General features: G+C 36.9%; 1 protein-coding gene across 1 annotated transcript; it reads left to right on the forward strand.

Annotated features, from left to right (window-relative positions):
* The first annotated feature begins 103 nt into the window (after positions 1-103).
* SNX2 (sorting nexin 2) lies at positions 104-26,522 on the forward strand. Its single transcript, XM_044446318.1, has 14 exons — positions 104-1,138; positions 5,053-5,216; positions 6,491-6,557; positions 6,953-6,996; positions 7,081-7,222; positions 8,173-8,251; positions 15,800-15,875; positions 17,316-17,429; positions 17,660-17,753; positions 19,355-19,560; positions 20,835-20,978; positions 24,099-24,179; positions 24,292-24,363; positions 26,055-26,522. The coding sequence occupies exons 1-14, from the start codon at positions 982-984 to the stop codon at positions 26,103-26,105; spliced, it is 1,491 nt and encodes a 496-aa protein (XP_044302253.1). The 5' UTR covers positions 104-981; the 3' UTR covers positions 26,106-26,522.
* Positions 26,523-27,772: the final 1,250 nt, after the last annotated feature.

Genomic DNA, 27,772 nt, shown 5'->3' on the forward strand with positions numbered 1-27,772 from the left:
CCCCCCCACAAGTTTTCTCTTTTCTCATTGTATGATATCTTCCAAGAGATTTAACTATATGGGTGCCTAAACATGTATTTAGCTGCTTATATGTAGAGTTTTTCATGTAATTCCACCCCAGGGATGCTACCTGATATGTACTGACTTGGGTTTGTTTGCCTTATGCAATATTGCAGCGGTTTCATGGATATAGTTAACTGACAGTTTGATTTTACTTAAACCATAAATATCTGCTTAACTTCTTCTTTGGTGTTGTCAACTACTGAGAAGAATGCTACTTGCCCACACATCCTTCCCTGTGTGTGTGTGTGTGTGTTGTGTATATATATATTTCTGCTTATTTGTGCCAACTTCTAGAGGAAGTTGCTTATGGAATAGCAGTAAGGTACACTTGCTGCTTTTGCAGTTGGCTAGTTTTGCCTTTGAAATGTGTCAATGACACAGACCTTTGATATAATGGCAAAACATTCTGTTTGGAAAGATTTGCAAGGTAAATGGTTCTAGTGTGATAGCTTACAACCAGATCTCTGCAGATGTGCTCAGACATTCTCCTGTGCTCAATGGTACTTCAAGTGAGCCTCTATAAGATTATAGCCTTTAAAACCTTGGTTCTAATAACTGCATATTCTATAGCGTATTTGTAACTCAGTAATCAGTACTTTCTTGCCCTATAGGAGCTTTAAAAATAATTGTAAATTCAATAAATTTGAATTCAACTTAAATTTACTAAATATTCCTATAAATGAACATAAATTGAGCTCTAGTCTCTAACTGGGGACACATGGATGAATAACACTGTGGTATCCTGAAGTCAGAACAGTTGTTCAACCTCAAACAAAGATTGATGATTAATGTTTCCTTAGTATGTTATCATACAACTGCTAGGAAATGGAAATTGCTGACATGGCTGCTTACATATGCTGTTTTTCATGTTTTGAGTTTAGGAATGATGATGTTATAAAATCTCAGTAAATTTCAGTAATGATACTCTGCTTCCCAACTGTCTGCTCTTTTCAACAGTCAAGCCCTTCCTCTCCAGAACCAGCCAGTCTTCCTGCAGAGGACATCAGTACACATTCTAATGGTCCTAAGCCTGCAGAAATTATACTAGATGATGACAGGGAAGACCTTTTTGCTGGTAACTTATTCCCCACTTTCAGATAGCTTTTACTGAAACTATTTTAATGTTAATGTTTGTTACATTGTGCAGTTTCTCAAACTGAGTATTGCAGTTTATCCTTGGAGAAAAATTATTTTTAAAAACTGGCTTTTAAAAGGATGAATAATACAATACACTCAAATTAGTCTTGAAGCATACTGTAGCCTTATGAACAACAGCTAACAAGCAGATCAAAGCTGTGTAAGCCTTTATTGTATTCTTACTGTATTTTGTGTGTTGTCAACTTGCCAGAGATGTTCAGCTATTCAATACAGAAATGATTACTAAGCTAGTAAATATAAACTTAACTAGGTACAGTTATGATGCAACAAATTATTACAAGAAAGAACTTGTGCATTTGTATTCTCCCAGTGCTCCTTCTCTACATTAAAGATCCAAAATTTCTACTTTCACTCTTGGAAGTAACCATTGTTTTCTGTTAGGGCAACATTGGCTTGATTCTGGTTTAACCACAATTTTCTTGAGTTCATCTGCAAAAGTTTAAAAATAATAGCTGCAGCTTTTAATCTTATGAGTGAAGGAAGGGTATAAGGGGACAGGCTCTGTAATTATTTATGTCTGAACTGGATCATAATCTTAATGTAATATAATTTAGATTTGTATTTCATACTTCAGTATATTTTAAGCCTGTAATGTAATTCTGTATTCCTACTCTGTAATGTAAAATGGGGTTAACTGAAATTGTTCACTAATAAGAATGATTTTGCATGAAGAACATAGTCCAATTAAATTGTCTTCATTTATGCGTACACAGAACAGAAAAACAGTTTTTCAAATGCCATTTCAGAGAATAGCTGCCAGTCTAGACATAAGACATTTTTGGAAATATTGAAGCCATGAAAAAGTTATGGACTTTTTAAAATATAATATTAGAAACACTTAGATTGAAATTTGTTCTGTTACTTAGGAAGATAATATGTATTATAATTTAGTTTGGCATAAAATTAGTAAAGTGGGCATTTTGCAAATTCAGCTGATTCAGGTATAAACTGAATTTATACTATAGGTATAAACTCAATTTACTTGTTTAATTTTGAGTGTGTTGAAGTGGAACACCTAAATTGTAAGGAACCTAGTTTGAGAACATGCAAAAACAAGGGAACCATCACCATTAGTAAAACAAATGCTTCTGTATTTTTTTGTCTTGAGTAGATACAAAGCACTTGTCAGCATAAAATACTCTTGCATTTATAGTCAGGTTACTACCTATAATTGATTGTCCTTAGTACATAAGAACTGTAAAAGGGATGTGATTGCTAATGTAGCCTTAGATAAATGTAGTTTTTAGAAAATGTTTTGAGAAAGCAAATAAAACTTTTTCTTCTTAAAGAAGAAGCAGCCTAGGAAGGCCTTGGCTATTATAGGCAGCCTAGAAATATATGTAAATAAAATATTCCATAATAATTTTTGGCAATGAATACACATGCCTTCAGAAAAAGCAAGGGGAGCATTTTCCACTTTCCCAGAGCTTCACATCTTTATTGCCTGCTTGAATGACATTCCTGTATCCTAAATCTGTGGAGACCAGCCCAGTTGCTTCACGATTTTCCCTGTTTCCATTCTGTGTATTAGACTGATAGAAGGAGCAAATGTGGCCAAATGCCCAAGAGCCCTTCAGCATGAGTGCTCTAGCAATTATGCAAGAGCAACTGTTCTCCTGTATGCTGTTTTCTGTAGGTTGCTTTCTGCCTTAAGATAATTTGCTCTTAAGACGGAAGATAGCTGGTACTATAGACAGTCTATTGTGAATGTGTTTTACTTTCTACATACAAAACTTTAGTGGATTGTTATGCAGTTGTTTGCTGGGAAACTTTGTTACTCAGCCTAGGCAAGATGAAATGGAACTCTAATATAATAGGAACACAGTAACCATATGTTAAATCTGAATCAGTCTTTAGCGACAAATTCTACAGTCAAATTTCAAGCCCAAATTTATATAGGATTAGGCAAAAGCACAGTGCAAAGCTGCTGGGCTGGTTGATCGAAAGGTCACTGGTTCGAATCTGCACAACGGAGTGAGTTCCCGTTGCTCTGTCTCAGCTCCTGCCAACCTTGCAGTTCGAAAGCGTGTAAATGCAAGTAGATAAAAAGGTACCACTTCAGTGGGCAGCTAACAGCGTTCCGTGCACTTCGGTGTTTAGTCATGCCGGCCACATGACCATGGAGACTGTGGACAAACGCTGGCCCCCTTGGCTAGGAAACAGAGATAAGCACTGCCCCCTAGAGTCAGACATTAAGCCAGTAATGTCAAGGGGAAACCTTTACCTTTTAGGCAGAAGCAAGGTATTTAGATGCAGGAAAAGTTAATGATTGTCTCTTTGAATTTCAAATAGCTTCTTTTTCCCAGGATTCCTTATTTTATCATTGTATTTTACTGAGTTTACAATCCAGTGCTCCATGGCTTGATGCATGAAATGCAAGGCTTACGTACATCCATTGCGCAAAGCTCCACCACTAGTACCACACGCTTTCTTTTTGATGGACATTTTCACTTGTCTAGTTGTTAGGTAAGGAGGAAAGCTGGAATGCCAGTAGGAATTCGTATAAGGCAGCAAGCCCATCTTTGTTCCTCAGTGCATCAGTGTTGGTCTTCCCTGAGGCCCTTGGAGAAGCAATTGTGCAGTTGATTCCCCACAAGCTGCATGCGAGACAGGTTTGGGGCTTTGTCTTGGAACCCCAGCTATAAAGTCACAGTATATTATTGCTGGGGCTCCAAAAAAAGCTAACATAGTATAGGTGGCCAACTTGTACTTCATGAGTAGCGGAGAGGGAATAGTATGGCTTCAGGGCTATCAACTTAATACTCTTTTTTCTCCACCTGCCCCTTTTTCTTGCTAATTTGAAAGGGCATGCCCAAGAAAGGAGGAATATTCTGAGCCCATCACTAATAATGGTTCTGAATCAACTGGAGTTGCTGAGAGACAAAATTTCAGGAACAAAAATAGCTTTTAAGCTGCTTGTATATTTGCTTGTTCTCCCAATTTCATATTTATGGTTTTCTTCCAGCAACTTCATGAGGAATAACATGGTTTGCTTAATGAAACAATCCACTACTTCTTAACCATGGATTGCCTGGGAATGTGCAAGAGTGTGTTGGCTCCTGACTGCTCACCCACTGTGAAACCCTGAGTTGGTCCATTCCTGAGTGGTTGTCCATGATGGCCAAACCCTCAAATTTGGGTTACTGAAAAGATAAACAACCCAGTGATTTAACCCAAGAACAAGTAGTGGTTAAAACACTGAGTTGTTTCTTTATCAAAAAACCAAAGTTCTAGGTTTGGATCTCAAACTAGGAATGGGTTGTTCAGTGGACCAAAAGCTGAAGAACAGTCAGGAGCTAGCTTGCTCTCTCCTGAACAACCCATGTTTAGCAATCAGTTGAAAGTTCAGTTGTGTGAACCTGATCATTGTGGCTACAGCCAGAACATTCTGCATAGTTCAAGAAACGAGCATCTGCTGACTTTATTTCAGAAATAGCTAAATAATTGGAGTAAATAGTGTATATGGAGTGGAGGGGATCCTTTGAGATCCAAATTACTTTTGTAACTGATCAGAATTTAACATTGGTGAAAAGTCCATGAAAGCTCAAACTATAATAAATCTGTTAGTCTTTTGTTCTTTGCTGCAGCAGTCTAACTTAGGTGCCCCTCTGAGACCTTTTCTTGTAACTAATGAAAACAATTTATCATATTGGATGCTATCAGAATTGACTTGATCTGTATTTTATATTCTGCAAAATAGAAAATGTATCTCTTCCATGTATATTATATAACAATAAACAAGAACATTTGAGTCTTTCCTTGTCTACACTAGTAAATTATTTGGGTAGTATTTTGGTAATGTACATGACTACTTCTTTTTCTTTTTCTTAGAAGCCACAGAGGAAGTTTCTCTGGACAGTCCGGAAAGAGAACCAATACTATCTTCAGAATCAACTCCAGCTGTCACTCCTGTTACACCAACTACCCTAATAGCGCCCAGAATGGAGTCAAAAATTGTAGCAGGCCCTGTGGATTTTGAAAGATCCAAAGAAGAGGTATTGAATAACCTATTGAGGTGCATTTTATTAGGCTATGATAATGACATGACTTATAATAGACCTGAATTACTGAAATAAATTATGTAGTTATAGGCTGTTATGATGGATAGCATAATTAGCTTGCTATTTCTTTGGCAACAGGTATTTTCTCCTTATGGAAGATTAAGCTTTATCCAGGATGAGACTGTTTACAACCTTCACAACTGAAACAGAGAGAGAGGTTAAGAGACGGATAGAAGGAATACAGAGAGAAAGGAATCAAAGACACAGAGTTAGGGAGTGGGAGGGGGGATTGGAGCTAGAGAAAGGTACTAGAGAGAGAAGAAAGAATGAGCCATCAAGGAAGAAGGAAGAGAGACAACAAGGGAGGGGGAAGGGGAGAGAACAGAAGGAAAAAAGAAGACAAAAGAGCTGGGGTTGGGGGTAAAAAGACAGAAGGAGAGAGAAGAGGCCCAGAGAGAGAGAATGCTAGACTAAGTAGCAGACACAGGGTGTGCATTCATGCATACAAACACAGATTATTATTTAATTTCTGTACTGCTCACTAGCCAAAGCTCTTGGGTGCTTTACATTAACACATAAAAATACAATGTTGTGAACATCATAAAAAGGTAGCAACACAAAGATTAAAAAACAAATTCAAAACATTTAAAAAGTTAGCAGCTTATACAAAGTAACAGGGGTGGTATCCCCATTTGTTTTGCAATTGGCCCTGTACCCTCCACAACAACTAATTTGAGGTGGTGCACTTTCCATGGGCTTGGAAATGTTGGACCCCCCCCCCCCAACCTAGCTTTGACAAAAGAATATCCTCCTCACCATTATTCTAAATGCACTGCAACACTTACCTGCTTTTATGAAGGTGAACAATGATTGAAACAAGAAAGTTCCCTAAGCAACACTTCTTGCTTGGTCTAATGGTATAATAGTAGCAAAGGAAGCTTTTCATAATATTCTTTACTTTATTCTCCCAACAACTCTGAGGTAGACTAGGCCAAGGGGCAGTAACTGACCTAAAGTCATTGAGTTTTAAGGCCAAATGGGACTTAAGTTAGGATCACCCAAGTCCCAGTCCTATACTCTAACCACAATTCCACACTGGTTTATGGTTTGTTGTTATAGTTACTATTGATCTTGCTCTTTAATCTTTGCTTCCTGCTGTATCAATTATGGATTTCTGTATTGTGTGTAAAGGTTGCTTCAGGAGAGCTTTTTGTGATGGGAAATGCACATAAATTTAATAACTTATGAATTATGTTCCCTCTTTCTAGATTGAAGAAGAAGCTAATGGGGACCTCTTTGACATTGAAATTAATGTGTCAGATCCAGAAAAAGTTGGTGAGTTTAAACATTACTGAACATTGCTAGGATTTGAAAGGATCACCTTTTATGTAGCTACCTTAATTATGAGAACCAGCATGGTATAGTGGTTAAGAGTGCAGGAGTGGGACTCGGGTGATCTGGGTTCTAGTTCCCGTTCAGTCATGGAGCCAACAGGGTGACCTTGGGCCAATCACAGACTCTTAGCCCAGGCTACCTCACAGAGTGGTGGTTGTGGGAATAAGACTGAAAGGAGGGGGAGTACAATGATGTAAGCTGCTTTGAGTTCTTTGTAAGAAAAAAGATGGAATATAATTAACTAATTCCACAATAAAAATGTTAAAATAGTTGTCATGTCAATTTTTCAAGATTTCTTTGACTACTTCAGTATTGATATATGTCTGTTTCCATAGGTGATGGCATGAATGCTTACATGGCATACAGAGTAACAACAAAAGTAAGTGTTGTGAAATGCAGGAAGTTTGCTGTTATGCCAGATAAATACTGAATAGTTTAGAATTACCTCTTTGTGTATTTTTAGACTTCTCTGTCCATGTTCCACAAAAATGAATTCTCTGTTAAAAGAAGATTCAGTGACTTTCTCGGCTTGCACAGCAAATTAGCATCAAAATATTTGCATGTTGGGTACATTGTGCCTCCAGCTCCAGAAAAAAGTATTGTAGGTAAGTGCAGTTTTGGGCAAACATTGCATTGCATTAACTGTCAAGTTAGCTTTATTTACAGTCACAGTCTTGCTGATTTCAGTTTTTCCTTAATTAAAATAGTTTCATATTTTGTTCCATTTTTGATCTGAAATTAATGAGCAGATTAAATTATGTCTTACATTTTAAAAGGTGCCAGTGCAACATTTTTGTGTTAATCTCTTACATTACATGGTTAAACACTGCTTGATTTTGGTGCACTTGTCCTTTAGTCCACATGATAAATCTTAATGTTTTAAAGATTTTTTGCAATCCATCTATTGGTTTTCATATTTGAACCTCTCTAAGGATTTTCTTTTCCCTTTATGCCCATTGAGTATTACAATTTGATTTGTTTTCTCCAAGCACAAATAACTAACATCCATTTTTGTGTAGATGAATTGTCAGCCTGCTGACTAATCTGTCATTTAACATTTGGTTCTCGTTCAAGCCTATCAGGCCCTCTCATAGTATACTTGGTGCTTCCAGGTTAACAAAAATAATACCAAATCAGACTTGGTGAGAAATGCTTGTGGCAACAAGAAATGCTTGTTTGCAGATGCTGACAGTCTAAGAAAAAGCAAAGTGAGCCAGTGATTGGGTATTTTTCAGTACTCACCAAGACTGTTAAGTGACATTTGGAAAAGAGAAATAGGAGGAAGAGTGAATTGGCTTGCTTGAGACTCTTAATACTTTATCCCAGATGTCTTGTACTTGAACAGGAGGACTCCTGCTAAGGGGATTGGTATATATTGCTGCATTTTGTTGTAGATTCCACTTGTTGCCTACAAAGTAAATACACATTCTGGTTGTGATATGAGCATCACTACTCCTTTCTAATTTTAATGGTACAATATATACATTTTGGGGTGAAGTTGATTAAAGCAACATCATCAAATTATTGGATCACTATCATGTCACTTCCTTCAAAGGTATGACCAAGGTAAAAGTAGGCAAAGAAGACTCATCATCAACAGAATTTGTAGAAAAAAGAAGAGCAGCACTAGAAAGGTAATCATGCATGCCTCCATTATTAAATGAACTCCTAAAGTTTGTATACAGGTTCTAATATGATTTTAAGCATGGAGTACCTAAAAGTTAGGTACCTTTAGGTACCTATTCTGTTGCATGACAAACAGTTGAAATAAAAGCTATCAAGCATGGTCTTTTACAGATCACTTTGCAAAACAAAACTTTCCATATAACAAATATAGCAGAATTAAATGTGTATGTCTTATGGTGTGTCCAGCTATCCATCCTTCCAGCCACAGATCAACATTTGTGAGCAAAGCAGATTGCATCTCCCCCTGCAGTGTTCCATGTCCCCCCAAATCTTCCATGTCCTTAAGAACTCCCATTATTGAATTCATCCTGTAGGTTTTCCCTGCTGTGGAGTCCTTATCACATTGTTCTGAGTTAAGATCAGCTTTGCTTACATCAAAGATACACATTTGACTACTCAGCAATTGTTTTCCTTTAAAGTTAGGAACTTGAACATTACATGGTCACTTCTTCAAGATTTCTGCTACTTTTACCCAATGAAATAACTTTTCCCTATTGGTCAGAATCAAATCAAAGATGGCTGATCCACTTGTTTCTTTAGAGAATAGGGCAAGGGATAAGTTGGCAGCAAAGTGAATCAGTGATTTCCTGGAGCCATGATACTTGGCAGAGTATTTCTTCCAGCAGGTATCATAGCTAATTATCAAGTTAGCATGTTGAGTCACCTTTGCTAAGTTGGAAAGGTGAAGACCTGCAGCCCAGTGGGTGACCACCTGCAAAAGCAGAATAGGAGTAGAATTTGATGGTCTTATAGGCCCCTGCCGACTCTACATCTGTTCTGTTCAGTTCATTCCTACTATGTTCATTGAAACCTCTGAAGTTTGCTTTTGGAAAGCATCATGCATGTAGTCTCCTTGGTTTGCCTGGTGAAAAATGTATGCTAGCCATACTATTGCTTTTTATTCCTTCCTTCATTTGTTTGAACCCTGATGGTTTCAATAGGGTCACCATGTTCATTCTCATCAGTAACTGTGCAGGTGTGTTTGTAGCATACAGTGCAATACCTTCTTGCGCTCTGTGGCTCCTTCTATTTGAACAAGTTAAACTCTTCAAGTGCTATATTCCAGTCATAGGAATCATTCCACCATTATACCTATTAAGTCACATTTACCTTTGTGATTCAAGAACTGAAGTTCATACTATTTATTTCCCATACTCAGCAGATTTGTATAAAGACAAAAGCCATGAGCTTTTGCATTTTTATTAAGATACAGTCCTACAAATCCCACTAGAGCTTCTTTTCCAAGTTTTTTTTTTCCTGTAGTGAAAAAACTACTATGGTCTTTATTTGTAGACCATATTTCTGGGTTTTCATTTCCATCACCCATAGGATTTAGCTTAATGACCACCTGATGAAGCTTGCTGTACTTTGAGCAAACACATGCAGAGTTCTTAGAGTGTAGTCAACTTTCTCCAGCAGTACTTAATCTAAAAAGTATCAACCATAGTCCCAGAAATTATAGCTTCAAGTGAAAACATGTCCATAACCAGTTTACCTGCTGAATTCTTGTTTCCCTTTCTAGTCTCTTCTAAGGACCTGAAGAATGGATAAACCCCAGAGTCCTTCCTAGAGTTTCATAGTGCAACACAGTGGGGTTATAGCTGTACTCTACTGTATTGTTACCCTGGCTGATCAAAAAAGTGAAATTATTAGTGAAATTGATGAGCTATAGAAGCCACTATCACATCTCTGATCTGTGATTCTCAGAAACAACATACTTTTCAAATCAACAGATCTGACTTGCCAAACATTCCCTTCTGTTTCTCTCACTAAAAAGTCATCAGCCATGTTCTTTTATTTCCTGTTACTGTATGGAACAGTTCTATCTCTTCTGTTATGAGGGTTCCAGCTTCTTTCTTCCTGTCCAGAAAAGCTTGTTGTGACTCTTCCCTGAAAGATCAGAGCTGTCTTCTACAAGAACCGCAAAATAGTTCAAGTGGCAGAAAATGAATCTTAATCTCATCCCCCTAAGTGTTGCTGTTGTCTGTGCTGTTGTCTGTGTTGATTCATCCTCTTTCTGAATAGCCCCCTGCAATTGTTCTTGCAACTACTTCTTTGTTCTGTCAAAGAATTCATCTTTATGGACATTTGCTATTCCAGATCACTGACATTTTCCTTTAGTAATAAAGCCAGTTTGTACTTGCTACAAATGTACACCATGTTATCTTCAGGTAGGTACACAAAAATGCCACATACTTTGCCAATCACCAGTGCTGAATTGCATTGTAATAATTATGTAACTATTAAAACCAACTTTATTATTTTCAGAAATTGAAAATTTAATTAATCAATTCTAAAACTGTAAATAATCAAACAGCACACCTAATTTAAATTACACTGTAAATAAAACAGTAAAAGGTCATCACCAGATTCAGAACAAGAAAATAAATTGTATATTTAGTAGCAATTCTTTTTCAGTAATAAGTGGAACCAAGTTTACTGCAAAAGTGTACCAACTGAATTTTATTTTCTAAAATGAATTTAGCTTCAAGAACAAGCTTCCATGTTTTTCCCTGTGCATTTACTCATTTCAGGTATTATCTATGCCCACTTGTCAGCGTGTGTGTGTGTGTGTATTGCTGTTGTGCCCATATGAGAAAATTATGTTCCTGTTAAACCAGACTATTCATATAATTTGACAAAGACTGGACCAAGTGCTGCTGCTTGTTCTATAATCTTCACTATTTTCCCCCATTCTTTGCTAGGTGGCATTGATTTCATTTCTGTATGACAGAAGCATTCAGCAGCAGATGTGGGTTAATTAGCTTGCATATTGCAAGAATTTGTATTGTGCAGGAGCTGCTTGAATGGATGAAAACCTTTATTAGCATTGGCCACAAGCTTTCGCATATAAAATAAGAATATACAAAGATAAAAGCACAAATTGTACTGGGAAAAAATTACTCTAATATAGATTATAGGATGTAATATGAAAATAACTACATAAACTATTACACATTTCATCAAACTATGAAATTAGAGCTTTGATGCAATAGTGGATCTTATTTTAAATTTTGCAGTTCTCACTGTAACCTGTTTATTTCGATAAGCGATAAGAAAGACGTAACAGAAGCCGGTTGCTTTGGAACATAACAATAGTGGAGTAATGGTCTCATTCTGTATATCTTTATAGAAGGTTCAAATTAATACTGTTTCAAGCAGAAGCTGCTTCCAGTTTTGCAATTCAGGGATGGGTACTATTATATACAAACCCAGGCACCTTGGGTTATTAATGGGCTAAACAAACCAAAGTTAATTCATAGTTTATTCTTCTGTTAACTTTGAATTGTTTCTAGACTAAATAACCCATAGAGCCCAGGTTTGGGCATCACAGAAATATACTACAACACAACATTGGTAAGTTGTTGCTGGAAACTGAAAGCAGCATGCTTTATCAGCATTTATGTGTCCATTAACTCAAGATCTGCCCAAGTGCTACTATTGAAAATATCCTCTTCTGACACTTCCAACAGATGGATAAATCTTATTACTGCCCATGCAATCTCTCTCTCTCTCTCTCTCTCTCTCTCTCTCGCTCTCTGTTTTTCTGTTCAAAGAAAATTTGAGTCCTATTCCAGAAACTTTTCCAGATTTTTGTGGGGATATTTTCCTATATTTTGTGCCCATTTAATCATATAACATCAGTATTGTATGTTAAGAATAAGCTAGACAATAGAAGTTGCTTATTTTTCATAACTCTGTTTAAGCTGTTCATTTAATAAGCATCTGATTTCAAAAAATTCCAACCATGGAGGACTTTTTCTTTTCGGTCCTCTCTTTAAGTCTGAGTAAACTATCATTCTGGCACAGTGCCTTGCAGAAATATTTATACACATTCCCTTTGACTTTTCCACATTCTGTTGTGTTACAATGGAGAACTGAGTATCTTTTATAGGAGGGCCAGGATCTCTTGTCAGTCATCTCAGAATGCAGGACACAGCATAATGGGCTCAAGTTAACAGAATAATGAGTTCTGTTATAGATTCTGAATAACAATCAGGAAAGACTTCATGACTGTTAGTTGGTGCTATTGTTATATTGTACTATCTAGGGAGGTTGTGGGCTTTCCCACATTGGAGGCATTCAGGATGCAGCTAGACAGCCATCTGTTAGAGATCCTGTTAGGAAGCCCTTTATAGAACTGGGATTATTCAATTGGCCTGTTGGCTTCTTCCAAATCTGCTGTTCTATGATGGAGTAATAATGCTAATTATAGATCCATTTCATTTTAAGGTTGTGACACAACAAAGGGATGTGAAGATAAATGTGCACTTAATGTTTTATAATCTTTTATTAACTGATATTTAAATATTGGTTTTTATGCATTTGAGTATATTTTCCATAGTTAATATGCATTTGAGCTTTTAACTTTCTGAAAGGAATAAGGCTTTATTAAGCAATTTGTAAGGCAATTAATAGAACTAGCAGTACTACCCAAAATACAAGGTTGGTACTGCCAAATTTTTCCGTCTTTTTGATAAAGAAAATTTTAATGCAAATTAACCCTTCTCTATGGGAAGATATCTCTTATCTTAGAGGCTTCGGTGTATCCGATGCTCTGTTGGGCCGCTACAGACCTCATCTCAGATCTTGACCTTGCCATCTTCCTTTTACATGTTTTTTCTTCTAGGTGGACTTTTGAGCCTGTCTAGACATAGGGTATGCTGAAAGGGCTTTGACAGAGACTTGAGGGGGTTCCTCATAACTGGTCTTTCCCCTTCCCAGTTCCCATCTACTGTAATGATCCCTTTTCTCTCTCTCTCTAAGACTTCAGTTTTGAACTTTTGAAGCAAGTGGTGTGGTTCTTGCAAAAGAACGTAATTGGAATTCAAAAGGGGGCAAAAGAAGGTAATTGGAATTCAAAGCCCCCATCTCTAGACCATAGCAGTGTTTACAAGCTTAGTTTGGGATCCTGAGCAGTGCTATATTCCCTGGGATGTTCTCCAGGGACCATAGGATTTATCTTCGATTGTTCCAAATATGCTTTAAAATAAATTGCTGCTATGTTTTTGTACTGCCCAGTCAGTCAAATTGCTCTAGGTTTACTGAGCTGATATCTTAACATACAAGGATTGAAATAAGTTTTTATCTTTGGTGATGTCCGTTCACTTATTCCTGAATATGATTGCAATTTCTCTCATTGTTTATGAGTAACATATTCATTATATAACTCATGTGGGTGGGTGTGCTCTCTCTCTCTTCCTGATAGTTGTCATTCATCTTATTTGTCATCTTGTAATAAAAATATTTTACTTTTTTTCTTGACATCTATAATTAAATTTATTCTTAAATTTATTCTTAAATTTATTCTCAATCTGCAGTCACACTAATCCCTTGAACTTCTATTTATATTGTATTCAGTTTATATTCAACTAAGGAGCAATGAGTGAGCATTCTTCTACATTGCCTGGCCCTGCTTAAAGACAGGCAGAGTTGATGTCACTACACTAGTTCTCCTTCACAACAGAGAGCAACTTTCATACTATTATTTCACTATCCCTACAGAGAAGATTTTTAGTTTTGTCATCATTGTCAGGCTGAGAGGAGATTACTTTCTCAAAAGCGCAGATAAGGCAGGGATTTCCCTTCTTTTTGAACTTCTTTCAGAGCACCTAATGGTTGTAATTTTCCTGCATATGTATTCTACTAACTGAAGAACTGCAATGCCTTATCCATTGGTCAGAGTTGGACTCTGGTCCATTATCCCTATTTTAAAAACCTATGATTGCTACTAAGCCAATATAAGGAAACATTAAGTCTACTGTAGAGCAAGATTGTAAATAATTATGACAAAGCATGTCTTGTACACTTGTTTAGATTGAAGCAATGTGGAAACTGGGATCTTTTCAGACTTGTGGTTCGCCTCATTTACCATTAAGTATTCCAGTCAAACTATTATTAATGCTGGGTGCTTATGCGGAATAATGTTTGATACTTTCTACCCTACAAATGTTGTGTAAATTGATTATATAAACCTACTGTAAACCAATTATATAAATCTATTTGATCTATTGGAATGATCTACCACAGCTAGAATCCTTTATTCTGGCTAAATGACATGCTCTAGTCCATTATTAGAATGATAAAACAGAAAATCTGAACTCAAGTTGCCCAAGAATAGAGTAAACTGGAATGGAAGATATTCTAAAGAGATACAACTTATAAACCTGCTAAAAATTACTAAAGCCAGGTATACTACTAAACCTAAAAGGGCTAATGACAGATTTATTTCTTAAATAGGCACTAGAATGCTATACTGTCTTAAATATGTTGAAGTGATGACTGACTCAGAGTAGCAGGCAAGTGCAGAACACTTACTGGCTGGAGGGTTGCCACTAATTTGCCGTATTTTATGAAAAGTCTGAATGATAAATTGCACATATTGCATTTCATTCCAAGAAATATTGTAAAATACTAACAAGTGGAACAATCCTCAAAATTTGGACATGAATATACTTGGATGTGTTTTAGCATCCATCATTTGATTTGACATACATAATCATAACTACAATGTCTCCTTAAATACAGGCTGATTCTCAAAACCATAATGAGGATTTTTCTTCTTTGTAAAATAGTTAGTCTAGCTTTTAGAAACATGGATACGTAAGAACCAGCTATGGAAATACATCCATCCATGGAATGACTCTAAGAAGACTGATTTTTATAACTCATCGATTGGGACTATGTAAAATTTGACATGGCTCAAGGAAAGTGAATCAGTGGTCCAGTTATGGACAAGGGGCAGTGAAAGCTCTGATTGCCTCTTCTAGAAATCCATTTTTAGAAGACCATCTTGGTGGGCCTTGATGTCTGACACTGAAGTCAGTGAGGAGTAAAGCTTACAGATTTCATTCAAGCTGCAGCCTTTCTGCCTTCCCTCATAATTAGAGAACTAAATGAGTATGCACCTACCTGATGAAATATTAAAATAAAACTGTTTGTGGAATCCTCCCACCCCACAATATGCACATGCTGAATTAAGTTTTTATCTAGTAATACAATAGCAGTGGTTGATATAAGGGAGTTCAGAAAGGTCTGATGGCTTTTTGTAAATAAGTGAATCACTGATAGGTTGCCCAATGTATCTTGTTCTGTACTTTCGTATTTGAGGGCTGGAGGAAACTTGTGATATATCCCCAGGCATGCAGCAGGGGATGGGACTGAGATTTTTTGAGAGAATATCATAGACTGCTTAGTCTCAGCCTGTGAGAGGAGAAGGAAGGTAGCTTTAGTTTTCGCTTATAAGGAGGTTTGCCCTGCATTCTCTCACATGAGCTTAAATTACCACTGAGCTCTTAGGGGGCATTATACTCAAAGCAGTAAAGTAGAAAATAGGTTAACAGTAGTTGCTAAAAGTACCTAGAGCTCATTTTAGTGCCAGGCTTTGAACTGAAGCTGAAGGACAATGTACAGACCACAAATGCATTCTGTGCATGGCGAACATTTTTTCAGTATTGTCAGGAACACTAAATGTTATCTAATTTTTAAAACCATAGGTATCTACAACGAACAGTAAAACACCCAACCTTGTTACAGGATCCTGATTTAAGACAGTTCTTGGAAAGTTCTGAGGTATTTAAATTCTCCTATTTCTCTTTTAACCTACAGTGATACTTTACACACGAAATTGTCATATGTGGAACACTGGTCCTTCTGTGCAAAAATTTCAGTTGCATCCTCAAGAGACTTGAATTATTTCAACCTAAGGAAAATAAGATCCTGGACAGTTGATCTAATGCAAGACAAGTGAGAGCATGTTTTCTCATATCGTTACGAGAAGTAACTTGATTAACTCTTTACCAAAATAACTTGCCTATCTCAAAACTAACCAGTTTTGAGTAGAAACATGCTAAATAGATTAAATCCTTGAACTGCAGCTACATAAACGTGTAATCAGCTACATAGCAATTGGTTTGTGGATAGAGAACAGGCACCTTTTAAGTGAAACTCAAACTCTTTTTCAAAATCTATCTAGCTTTGGAAATTACTATTTCAGTAGTTGCTGTTATTGTTTGCATCTTGGTTTGTTTACTATCAGTAAGCTTAAAAAGCTGCAGGAATCCTGTAACTGTGTTAAAAACAAAAAAAAGAATGGATTTGATAATGGTACTTTGTTTAAGGATCATCAAATCATAATTGATCCATTTAAAAATTGGAGACTTAACATGATCCAGTCTATAGGCAATTATCTCCTGTAGCCTCAATTCATAAATCACTGATAGATTTCCAACCCCTTCCCCCAGCCCCATAGAAAGAATACCATTATCACATCAGACATGATCAGCAGGATGTAGGAAAGGTATACCTAAACCCTCAAATCTCAAAATGTGGATCCTGGAGAAAAACTCTTAAAGGGATGTCATCCTGAGGCATAAATCATTGGATTGGTGCTTCACCAGCAGATTGGGGATTCTTGTGGTCTTGCAGGCACCTCTAACATGTGTGGGACTGTGAAGAAGTGAGCCAATCACTGAAATTTGCTTCTGCATACCTGTGGGCTGCACTTGTTAGTGAAAACATTGTTTTCACTAGCTGATATCTATGTAATCTTGGATAAGCAATTGCAGTACTAGTTCACAATGTTAAACCTTTTACTGTAACATAATAAGGCATCTTAGGTCTGGTGTTTTATATGCATGAGGTAACTCTAGCACATATTTTCTTGTGTCACTGTACCTGTGACACAAAAACACTAGCAGGGTGTCACCCTACTTCTCCTGTTGGTATACAGGTAGCCAGTTAAGGCATTTCGTGGTATTGTAACAACTTTTGACAAATGGTCTCTGTGTTCTATCTAAATGTAAAGGTGGAGAAGAAAAGCAAATTGAAAGTCTATTTTTTTAAGTTTTCCTCTGAGAATGTAAAAGTAGTAAATTTAAGAAATTAGGTTCCACTATATTGAAATGTATGAGGGAGAAGAAAACACTACATCCTTTTCAGTCCCTTTGGTGGCCAGTTAAACCTCCAGCCTTTTAACCGGTTTGTTTGCCCTTATTTGTCATTCAATTCCAGCTGCCGAGAGCAGTTAACACTCAGGCTCTGAGTGGAGCAGGAATATTGAGGATGGTAAACAAGGCTGCCGACGCTGTCAACAAAATGACGATCAAGATGAATGAATCGGATGCAGTAAGAGCTGATTTTTCGACTTGAATAATGAGATGAATTAATGAGGCTCAACAGTTGCATTTTAAGACTGTAGGAGTAGAAAATGGGATATTAATTTACTTATTGGCTTGCATTCTCAACTATATCAGTTGACCACCATGTTTATGCCCAGTTAATTTGTTTCCTTAAGATGGGGGATGTAGTTGCAGTGGTAATATAATTTGTAATGGTTGATTTTCCCCTCTTGCCAGTGGTTTGAAGAAAAACAGCAACAATTTGAAAATCTTGATCAGCAACTTCGGAAACTTCATGGTAGTGTAGAAGCCCTGGTCTGTCACAGAAAAGGTAGATATTTTAATCCAGTTTTCACTTTTTCACCTTTGTCAATTTGTGTATGTCAAATATTCCTACTCAAAACTTAAATACTTTCAATATAGGAAGTCAGTAATAAAGTGAGTCTCACACTGTGTATAATACTTTTAATTAAGCAGGCACTGTTTCAGGTTTTTTTAGTGGTTAAGATAGCTTTACAATTGTAGAATACATTTTTTCATTAACTACATTTAATATCAGTTAGCTTTAGTTTGTAAAGTGATTCAGTACCTGGAATATTCAATAATGTCATACTTATTTGAACTGAGCAAATATATTTTATTTCATTGCATTATCTGTTATTTGCTACAGCAAACTTATAGCAAAATAGTTTTTAAAATAGGAAATAGTTTGTTTAATCTTGTTAGATCAATATTGAGTTAGGCTAATAAAGGTATGGATTTTGGAAATGGTTTTGGATTTTTAAACCTGGTCATTCTTTAATTTAAAAAATCTTGTTTATAAAAGTCAGTTCTATTAAGTCAACCTCTTCAATTGAATTATTGTTTTAAAAAATCGACTATTCAATATTAGAAGCACTCCTGCTGCCATATCAAAGTAGTATCCTTTAATCATTTTTAACAACCCCAGTTACACAAGATGAAGCAATCCTGTGACCCCCAGACTTTGCCTGAGGTGCTGTAGGATACTGAGAATTCTTCCAGTCAAACTCCCATACCTACTGTAGTGAGTGGAGAAAGAACCACCAGCTGGCCCCTAAGGTCCGAAAATTAACCTTGGAGAAAAAAGAAGGGGAACATTCAGTTGCCTTCCCTCCTGAAGCCACTAAAGCCAGTCATTAAATAATAGTTGAAAGCCAAATCTTATAATAAAATATACAAAGTGGGAGAATGGAAAGATGATTTCCGCTGTTATTCTCACTATACTCTGGAAAATTGGAAGCCTCCATATGTGGGAGTTTCTAGTCATCAAAGGCACCATTGATAGGATAGTGCCCTATTGGCTTACATATCCTCATCTAGACAAAGTCAAAGACCCTACCCATGCATAAACCCTCAAGAATGTAAGGGTGAACAGGAGTAATGATCATATAAACTATATTTGTAATATTAACCTGTTTGTTCAATATATTAAGTGCTATCTATGAATTGAACAACTGCCACATTATTTAAAAGTTGTGTTTAATATTTTTAAAGATTTTATTTGAAGGTTTTTAAAGGTTTTATTTTTGAAGGCTTTATTTTATGGAAAACAGTTCAAAATGAAGCTAAGAATCTATTCCCAGGTTTGATATCTACAAAGAATTGCTCACATCGACATCTGATTTATTGAAGGGCAAAGGACATTTCTTGTATTTTGTGTTTTGTTGTAAATTTGGAACATGGAAGTGGGTGAGCAGAAAAATTGATGTGAAATGCAGAAAATATGTTTATTGAATTGATCTGTTTTTCAACCATTTTTGGTCCCTGTAAAATGGCTTTCTAGGAACAACGAGTATGTATATAAAATGACATTTAAGTTTCCATTTTGTATGCATGCAAAATGACTAAGTTTCCATTTTGTGATTCACTTTAAGTAAATGTCAGCTTTTACTAGATTTATTTCTGTTTCAGAACTTTCAGCCAACACAGCTGCCTTTGCTAAAAGTGCTGCCATGTTAGGGAACTCAGAAGACCACACTGCTTTATCAAGAGCTTTGTCTCAGCTTGCTGAAGTTGAAGAAAAGATAGATCAGTTACATCAAGAACAAGCTTTTGCTGACTTCTATGTGTTTTCTGAGCTTCTCAGTGATTATATTCGCCTTATTGGTGCAGTAAAAGTAAGCCCTTTTGATTTTTTATTGTACCAAGCCATGAAAGACCAACCAGACAAAAAATAAATACATAAGAACACAAGTACCCCGTCAATGTTACTTTTTTCTTAGATTTATATTTAATGTAAAATAAAAACAAATGAGCATTAGGTACAAGGTAATAGAGACCTTAGTTTCAACCTAAAATGCCTACTTAATGATTATCTGTGATACCTTCATTTTTTGTTCTTTCTAGTATCCAGACCGTTTTGTACTGTGAAGAAATATTATATCTGATTGTCCATCCTATTCATGTAACCAGTAATATCATGACAGATTTACTTAGACCCTTTCACATTAATCTTAGGATTTTTTATTATGGCTGTTTTCCATACCATTTTGTACCAATAATCTAATCCCTGAAATGTAAAGCCCTTCCAATATCTTGTAATTGTGTACCTGATGGTGAGAAGTAAATGAGTAATTCACTTCTTACTATGCAAGTTTTTAGCTTCTCCCCAAAAGTGATTCAGTAATGCTAGGATTGGTGAGTTTGGTTCAGTTACAAACCAATATACTCCAATTGTCTATTACTGCTACCTCCCCCCCCCCCAAAAAAACCGCTCCTGGACCTTTGTATTCCCCATTTAAAACCCTACCTAAATTTCATCAAGACAAAATTAATATTGAATGCATTATTTACACAGTGTAAGTATAACAAAAATTCATGCCTATAATTAGAAAAAGGAGTTACCTTTTCTATATTGGATTATATTGTGCTCCATCTGACCTTAGAAATGCTTACCAGCAATTTGCCCCTGAAGTTAATTTGTGTTTTCATATAAATCATAAAAGTCATCAACCTAACTTAAATAAAAGTACAGATCTCATTATACATTAATGAATCTGATGCTTGCTTTTACCATCCTTTGTACAAAACAAGACAGTACAAAGTAAAAAATTAGTCTTGCTTCTCACTTAGTCATTGACCAAGATCAAAAGAAATTGAGATGAGTTTTTTAAACCCAGCTAGGTTATATTCTTTAACACTGTATCCATACTGTTTCAGAATTAATGTAATATGACATGTAGCCAGGTGCTCAGAATCAAATTTATTAGATGAGTATGAATAAGATAGGACTACATAGCTTTTTAAATTCGAATGATACTATAGATTGATACCTGTAAGCTTTACTATACCTTCTAAGTGATAACCAGAGCACAGTTTAATGTTTACAGGATGATAAATGTTTTCTTTTAGAGTCTGAGATTTTGAATAAGCTTACCCATATTACATACAGGGTGTGTTTGATCATCGGATGAAATGCTGGCAGAAATGGCAAGATGCTCAGGTGATGTTACAGAAAAAACGAGAAGCTGAAGCTAAACTGCAGCTTGCCAACAAACCTGACAAATTACAACAAGCTAAGGATGAAATCAAAGAGGTACATTTTCTTTTCCATGTGAAACTGTTTCGCCCCTTCTTTCCATTCATTGGCTTTAGTGCATCCCTTCTTGAACTGATTTTAATCATTGCTTTTGTGTTCCATTACCAAAAAAAAGTAGTTCAGTATTTTCATGCATAACTTAGGCTGAATGAATTCTGAAATATTCATTCTGATGTTTTACAAAGCAAGTAGGTGACTTCCATTTTCTCCCAAAGTAAAAAGCTTTGAGACTTGACATCAGTCTGTTTTCTGCTTTACAGTCAAGTGCATAATTTGAAAATTTGCAGATCTTTAAGTGCTAAACAGTTGGTATTTTACTTACTAACATTTCTATCCATATATATATCTAGTTATTTGATATATGTGTGGCATAACTTTAGTGAAAGTGTCAAAACATCTTGAAGTTTTCATAATCTCTGCCCTTTTTCTGTCATGCTTCACTAAGGAAATCGAAGAGGTAGGATAACATCCGTTTTGCTTCCCCCCCTTGCTCTGGCTGCTTCATAATCACAATATAATGCTATGCAAGTCTTCATTCATAAAATAGTTTTTTTTTCTTATCAAAATAGTTCATTTTCTCCAGCTGAGAGCCCTGTGGGTCACTGGAAAATGCATAAACATACAGGAATGCACTAAAGCAGGTGCACATATAAGATCCCTATTTCCATTCCTATGAGTAAAGTAACAGTGTGATAAGTGCCTTTCACTGTGCTTTTAACCAAAAGTACATGTTAGAGTTGATTCTGAACTGGCATTTGAAAGTCTTCTGATATTGGCTTAGCAGCTGCAGTGGCAAGGTTAGTAGCTACTAATGTACTACTACTGTTAGTAGCTACTGGTGAAATATTTAGCTGTGTGTAAGGTGAGCATGGAGGAGGAGCACACAATCTAGTCTATTTCTGATTGCTTCATGGAAGGATTATATGTATACCAACCCTATATAGATTTAGATACAATTGCACAAAATGTATTTTGTTTATCAACACCAGATTTAGGTAGGCTTCTTTATTACTGATGGCTTGCATTATCACCTTGTTGCACACTACTGCAAATCTACATAAGTTATCTACATATCAGCCAATTCCCATAAATGGTTTGCTGTAAGTTTAGAGCTACTTTGTTTTTAAATTTAAAGTGACTTATGTGTGGGATTCTAATATTTATAACTATTTCTAAGTGTCAGACATCAAATACTTAGAAGAAGGTATCTTAAATTAGGTTGCAATTCAATCTGCATTCATGAGCTCTGTGTGTAAGCATGCTTCCACTTCCTGCTAAAACCTGCATGTATTTGAAAACCTTTCCATTATGGTTTTTGCAATGGAAGAATGGCCCACCTGAAGGCTCACTGCAACATCAATATGGCTTAATTAATCCTTGTTTTCAGTAGAATTCTTTTTATTTGGAATGATTTTTATAGGTATTGAAAAAACCAAATACCTTGTGTTTAACACTACAGTCATTAAGTGTGTGTTTAATATGTTGAAGGAAGCTTTGGCAATCCACTAACACCAACTAAAGTGGTACCTTGGCTCATGGACCAAATCGGGTCACGAACAGAAAATTTGGCAAAAAGGGGTGATGATCGCGATCATGCCCATCTTTCCTGCACGAGCATGCCCACGATTGCGCTCATCTCCCCCCGCTCAGGAAGATTGTGGCCATCTCCACCCCCCCCCAAGCACTATCACTATCGCATGATTATGGTTTTGACTCTTCCTCCAAACAATAGTCTTCCCACCCCCACCTAGGTTAGTGTTCTCTACTGTACTTTGTCACTTTGTTTCAAATTTTGGTTAACCTTATTTACATTGACCCTTATGGGGAAATTTGACTTGGCTCATGACCAATTTGGGTCATGACCAGAGTCCTGGAACGGATTAAGTTCATGAGCCAAGGTACCACTGTATAGGGTCAATTGCCAGTCTACCAGAATACCTTTAAGTGCTATACACATCTATGGTTAATGTACTGCACCTTTGAAATTGGAATGTTAGAATACTCCATAATTCCTAAATTCAGGGGCAATTATATGCATCTTAGTGCTTGCATCACCATTAATCATTTTAACCTCTGTCGGTATAACAATGTTTAATATATTTTAAATTGTAGCCTTATTGCTGCTCATTGGTAGAGCTCTTTGAAGAAGGGTAGTATTTTGCTTTTCTCCTTCTGAAACTTTTTGTGAAGTTTTGGAATGAATTGTTTGGTTTTGTATGGAAGCAATTGGATCTTACAGGTCATTCCTGAGCCTCAGTGTCTTAGACACCTGCCATTCTTCAGTTTTAAATTTATTACACACCCTTTGACTTGTAGCCAAGTACAAAAAAACATAGACTGTAGGTCTTCTCTGGCTGTAGAAATGCTATAGAAATGAAAGTTCTGATCCTGTACATACATAGTACTTCATACCCTAAGCTGGTAACTTTGTACTATCCTTATTAATTCTAATGGTATTACTAATACTGAACTGGACTACATAATGAACAAAAATAGGAGGAGCCATAGGCTAGTGATAGCATACATTCTTTGTATGTAGATGCTCCACGTCCAATCTCTGGAATCTCCAAGAAAGTCTTGTCAGGATTTCTTCCTGAAATTTTGAAGAGCTTCAGGAATGGGCTAGATGGACCAACTGTTAGATTCAATAGGGAGCAGTACTGTGTATGAAAATCTTCAAAGGTGACTGAATTGCAAAGAATCCACTCGGAAATATATATTTGTTTAGCATACATCACTGTAAAATGTCCTGTTAACAGTTATACTACATTTTGAGCACAATGCTTCATGCATTTCAGTGATCCTTAAATCCTATAGGCAGACTAGCATTATTATCCCTGGGGTGAGGTGTGACTGAGAGACACCAACTTCCCCAAGGTCTCCTTGTGAGTTCATAACAAAGGTAGCATTTTGAACAGAAGGGCTTCTAAATTCACAGTCCAGCACTGGTCACTCCTGTATACTTGCTCTTATTGCTGGATATAAATAGGAAATACATGCTCAAAAATCTAGTCACTAACTTCTTTCTGAAGTGCAAACAAAGGAACCAATATTATAGTATTGGGGGCTTTAGGTTGCTTTCTTTTTAATCTGTGTTCCATGTTTTTTCTCTTCTAGTGGGAAACAAAAGTTCAACAGGGAGAAAGGGATTTTGAGCAAATCTCCAAAACAATACGTAAAGAAGTAGGAAGATTTGAGGCATGTATATAGTTCTTAATTAAAAATTCAGAAAATCACACTTAATAAGAAATTATTTTGGCTAGTTTGTTCATGTTGTGAAAATTTCAATTCCTTTTTTCTTACCTAATAGAAAGAACGTGTGAGAGACTTCAAAGCTGTTATAATCAAATATTTGGAATCATTAGTGCAAACACAACAGCAGGTAAGGTTAATTTAAGGTATATATAAGTCATAGAGAAATTTATTCTGAATGTAATAAACATGTTAAATGTCTGAATTAAACTTGGGATAGTGTCTATGTGTGAATGCACTGGTTGCATTCACATGTCACAAGTAATCTTAAATTATTTCCAAACTTCACATTTTTTGTGTAGATATGCCTAACAGATCACTAGGTTCATCATGGTAACTCTCCTCTCCCTCACCATCTCCTTCCCTTTCAGTCTTCCAAGCAGTATCCCAGGAAGCATTGTTGAGAGGATTGATAGCTCTCTTTGAAAACCATGATTGCAAGATGAGTTTAGTTTGCTGCAGCCATTAAACAGTCTCCATTGCACAAACAGACCTCATGCCCTAAAGCATAACAGAGAGAGAGAACAAGGGAACAGATTGGACATCCTTATGTCCTGCTGAAGAGGAGGGACCACAGTAGCAGGAGGGAGATGCCTGATCCACACATGGGCAAAATGGGGAAATGAGATGGACAGCACTGATTGATTCCCTTTCCACATGTAGCAGAGGGAAGCTCCTTGCATGTGTGAGCAACCTGGAGAGGGAGAATCAGCTGAGTTGCTGCTCATTTGGCAGCAGTGCTGTTCAGCCAATTCCCCACTCGTTCCCATTTGCTAGAGAAGCATCTCCAACCTGTCCACCCAATTCCTTCTTGGCAAGCAATAAAGACAGAGGCAGCAATTGCCCAAGAGGCCTCCCCAACCCAGTGCCCCTGAAGCAGGAGTCAGGTTGGGAACCATTCTCTGTCAAGCAGCAGCAAGAATGGGGGTGTAGCAGAGAAGGATCCATCCCAGTCAGCAGCCCCAGCGGGGTGCTGCCACCCAGAAAATTCTTACCTTGGCACATGAGAAGAATAGCATAGAACCATCTGTATGGTGCTGACTTGAAAAGAGTGGCAATGGACTGTTTTCTGACAACTCAGTAAGCTATTGTTGTAACAACCCATAGAATAAAAAACAAATATACCATGATGAAGTACTACACCAGGGTTTGGACAAAATGACAGCCCAGCAAAATCCCTGTTGCTTCCTGTGTCATGTAAACCCACTCAGTGTAAGTCTTTGCCCAAAAGCAATCCACTTTTATTGCTGCTCAGCAGATTCTCTTTAGCTCTGTCTCTAGCAGTCCTGCTAGCTTGATTGATTTAAAAACTATTTATTCAACAGGAGTCTCGCGAAGAACTTCAAAAATGGGTTCTGCGTAAGTTACTTCAGAGAAGCAGAGAAATCATTGTGCTTGATTCATCTCTATAACTTAACATAAATATTCTCTCTCTAGGATTTTTGAAAAATGACTGTTTACCTAAAACAAAGCATGCTTCAAGTATATTTTCCTAATCTATGCTAGTAAATATTAAAGTAGTAGCTATGCCTAGGTAACAATGTAGGTTGTGCATAAATTGGGAGTCTTTAAAACTGAAGGACAGCATATAAGATATTAAATGAACTTTGAAGTTTATTAATTCAATAGCCCTTAAGAACTTGCTTTTCTGAAGAAAAATGGATATGGCATAGTAAATAAGGAATACAATTGTCCTTGTATTGTAAATTTCTTGTACTGTAAATTCTAAATATGTTCCTGCTATTGAAAGATGTGGAAAAATATTTGATAGGAGAAATTTTATTGTATCTAATTAAATTGCTGGTACTTTCTTTCTTAAAGCTGATAAAGTACTGGGAAGCATTCCTACCTGAAGCCAAAGCCATTGCCTAGAAAGAAGATACTTTCAAATATGAAGACCCCCGTGGATGTTCATCCCAGCTGAGCTCAGTTCCACAATGAAATCACTTTAAAATCATCCAAATAAACCACTATATATTTTATGAATTTAACATGTGGCTTTTTATATACTACAGCATTTTATTAACAGCTGCATGTCCTGACCCTCTTTGAAGTGGACTGTGGCATGACATTCTGCAATACTTGCTGAATTGAACACTATTGTGTCTTAATACTTGCACTAAAATGTGCGACGCAAGGCCAGAAGTTATTTTTGTTCTTTACAATATGTTCTGTCTACTTGATCTTTATGAAACAAATTGCATTTATTAATGTTCACATACGCATTCCTGTACATAATCAAGATTTTGTGATTACAGTAATAAAGGGATGTACCTTGTGAACCATTAATCATTCGCTTTGTTCTTAATTTTTATCATTTTAAGCACAGTTTATAGTCAGTAATTCTAAGTTACATAGATTAGGGCTGGGCAAATTTTACACAGTTTTCCTGGTAATGCATAATGGTTCCATAGTTCTTACTTGACTGGCTGTTTCCAGAAGGTGGTGCTGGGGGATTGTGGCTGTGCAATGGCAGCTTTGCCATGGAGTCCGCAGGGTTCCATTTTACTCCCCCATGCCCTTTTAATATCAACATGAAACTGCTGGGAGAAGTTATCCAGAGGTTTGGGCTGCAGAGTCATCAGTATGCTGATAACACCCAGCTCCACCTCTCTTTTACGTCTAGTCCAGGGGAGGCAGTAGCTGTCCTTAACCAGTGCCAGGCCAGGCTAATAGGCTGGATGAGGGTCAGTAAATTTTGGCTTTATGCAGACAAGATGGAGGTCCTGTTGGTGGGCAGTTCAGCCTTCCAGGTAAATGATTTCAACCCTGTTCTGGAACAGGTTGCACTCTCCCTAAAGGAGAGGGTGCACAGTTTGGGAGTGCTCCTCAACCCAGAGCTGTCACTGGAGTCCTAGGTGGCAACAGTGGCGAGGAGTGCTTTCCTTCAGCTTGGGCTGATCCACCAACTGTGCCCTTACCTGGATGAGCAGTGTCTAGCAAAGGTGACCCACGCTTTGGTAACTTCCTGATTGAACTATTGTAATGTGCGCTAAGTGGGGCTGCCCTTGAAGATGGTCCAGATACTTCAGTTGGTTCAGAACATACAACGCTAGTCCTTTACCATCTGCACTGACTGTCAATTGAAGTTCAGGCCCAATTTAAGGTGCTGGTGATGACCTGTAAAACCCTAAATGGCTTAGGACCTAGATATCTGAAGGAGTGTCTCCTTCCCTATATACCCACCTGCCCCTTAAGATCTGAGGCAGAGGTCCTTCTTTGGGAGCCCTCCTTGAAGGAGATTAGGAGGGTGGCTACCCAGAGAAGGGGCTTCTCTCTGGTGGTGCCCTGGGCATATAGAATGCACTCCTCAAAGAGGTTTACCTGACGGCGACATTCTATTCTATTTGGTACCAGGCTAAAACCTTTTTATTTTCCCATTATTTTCATGTTTGACTAGGTTTTAATGGTGGGTTTTATTTTATTGGAATTATTTGGATGCTGCGCTTCATTTCATTTTATGCTGCCTTTACTGTAAGCCCGTCCTGAGATGCTAGTAGTTGGATGATATATAAAAGCCTCAGATTAAGTAAATAAAT

Source organism: Varanus komodoensis, unplaced genomic scaffold (assembly GCF_004798865.1).
Source record: "Varanus komodoensis strain SLA01 unplaced genomic scaffold, ASM479886v1 scaffold5, whole genome shotgun sequence".
NCBI classification, from domain to species: domain Eukaryota; kingdom Metazoa; phylum Chordata; class Lepidosauria; order Squamata; family Varanidae; genus Varanus; species Varanus komodoensis.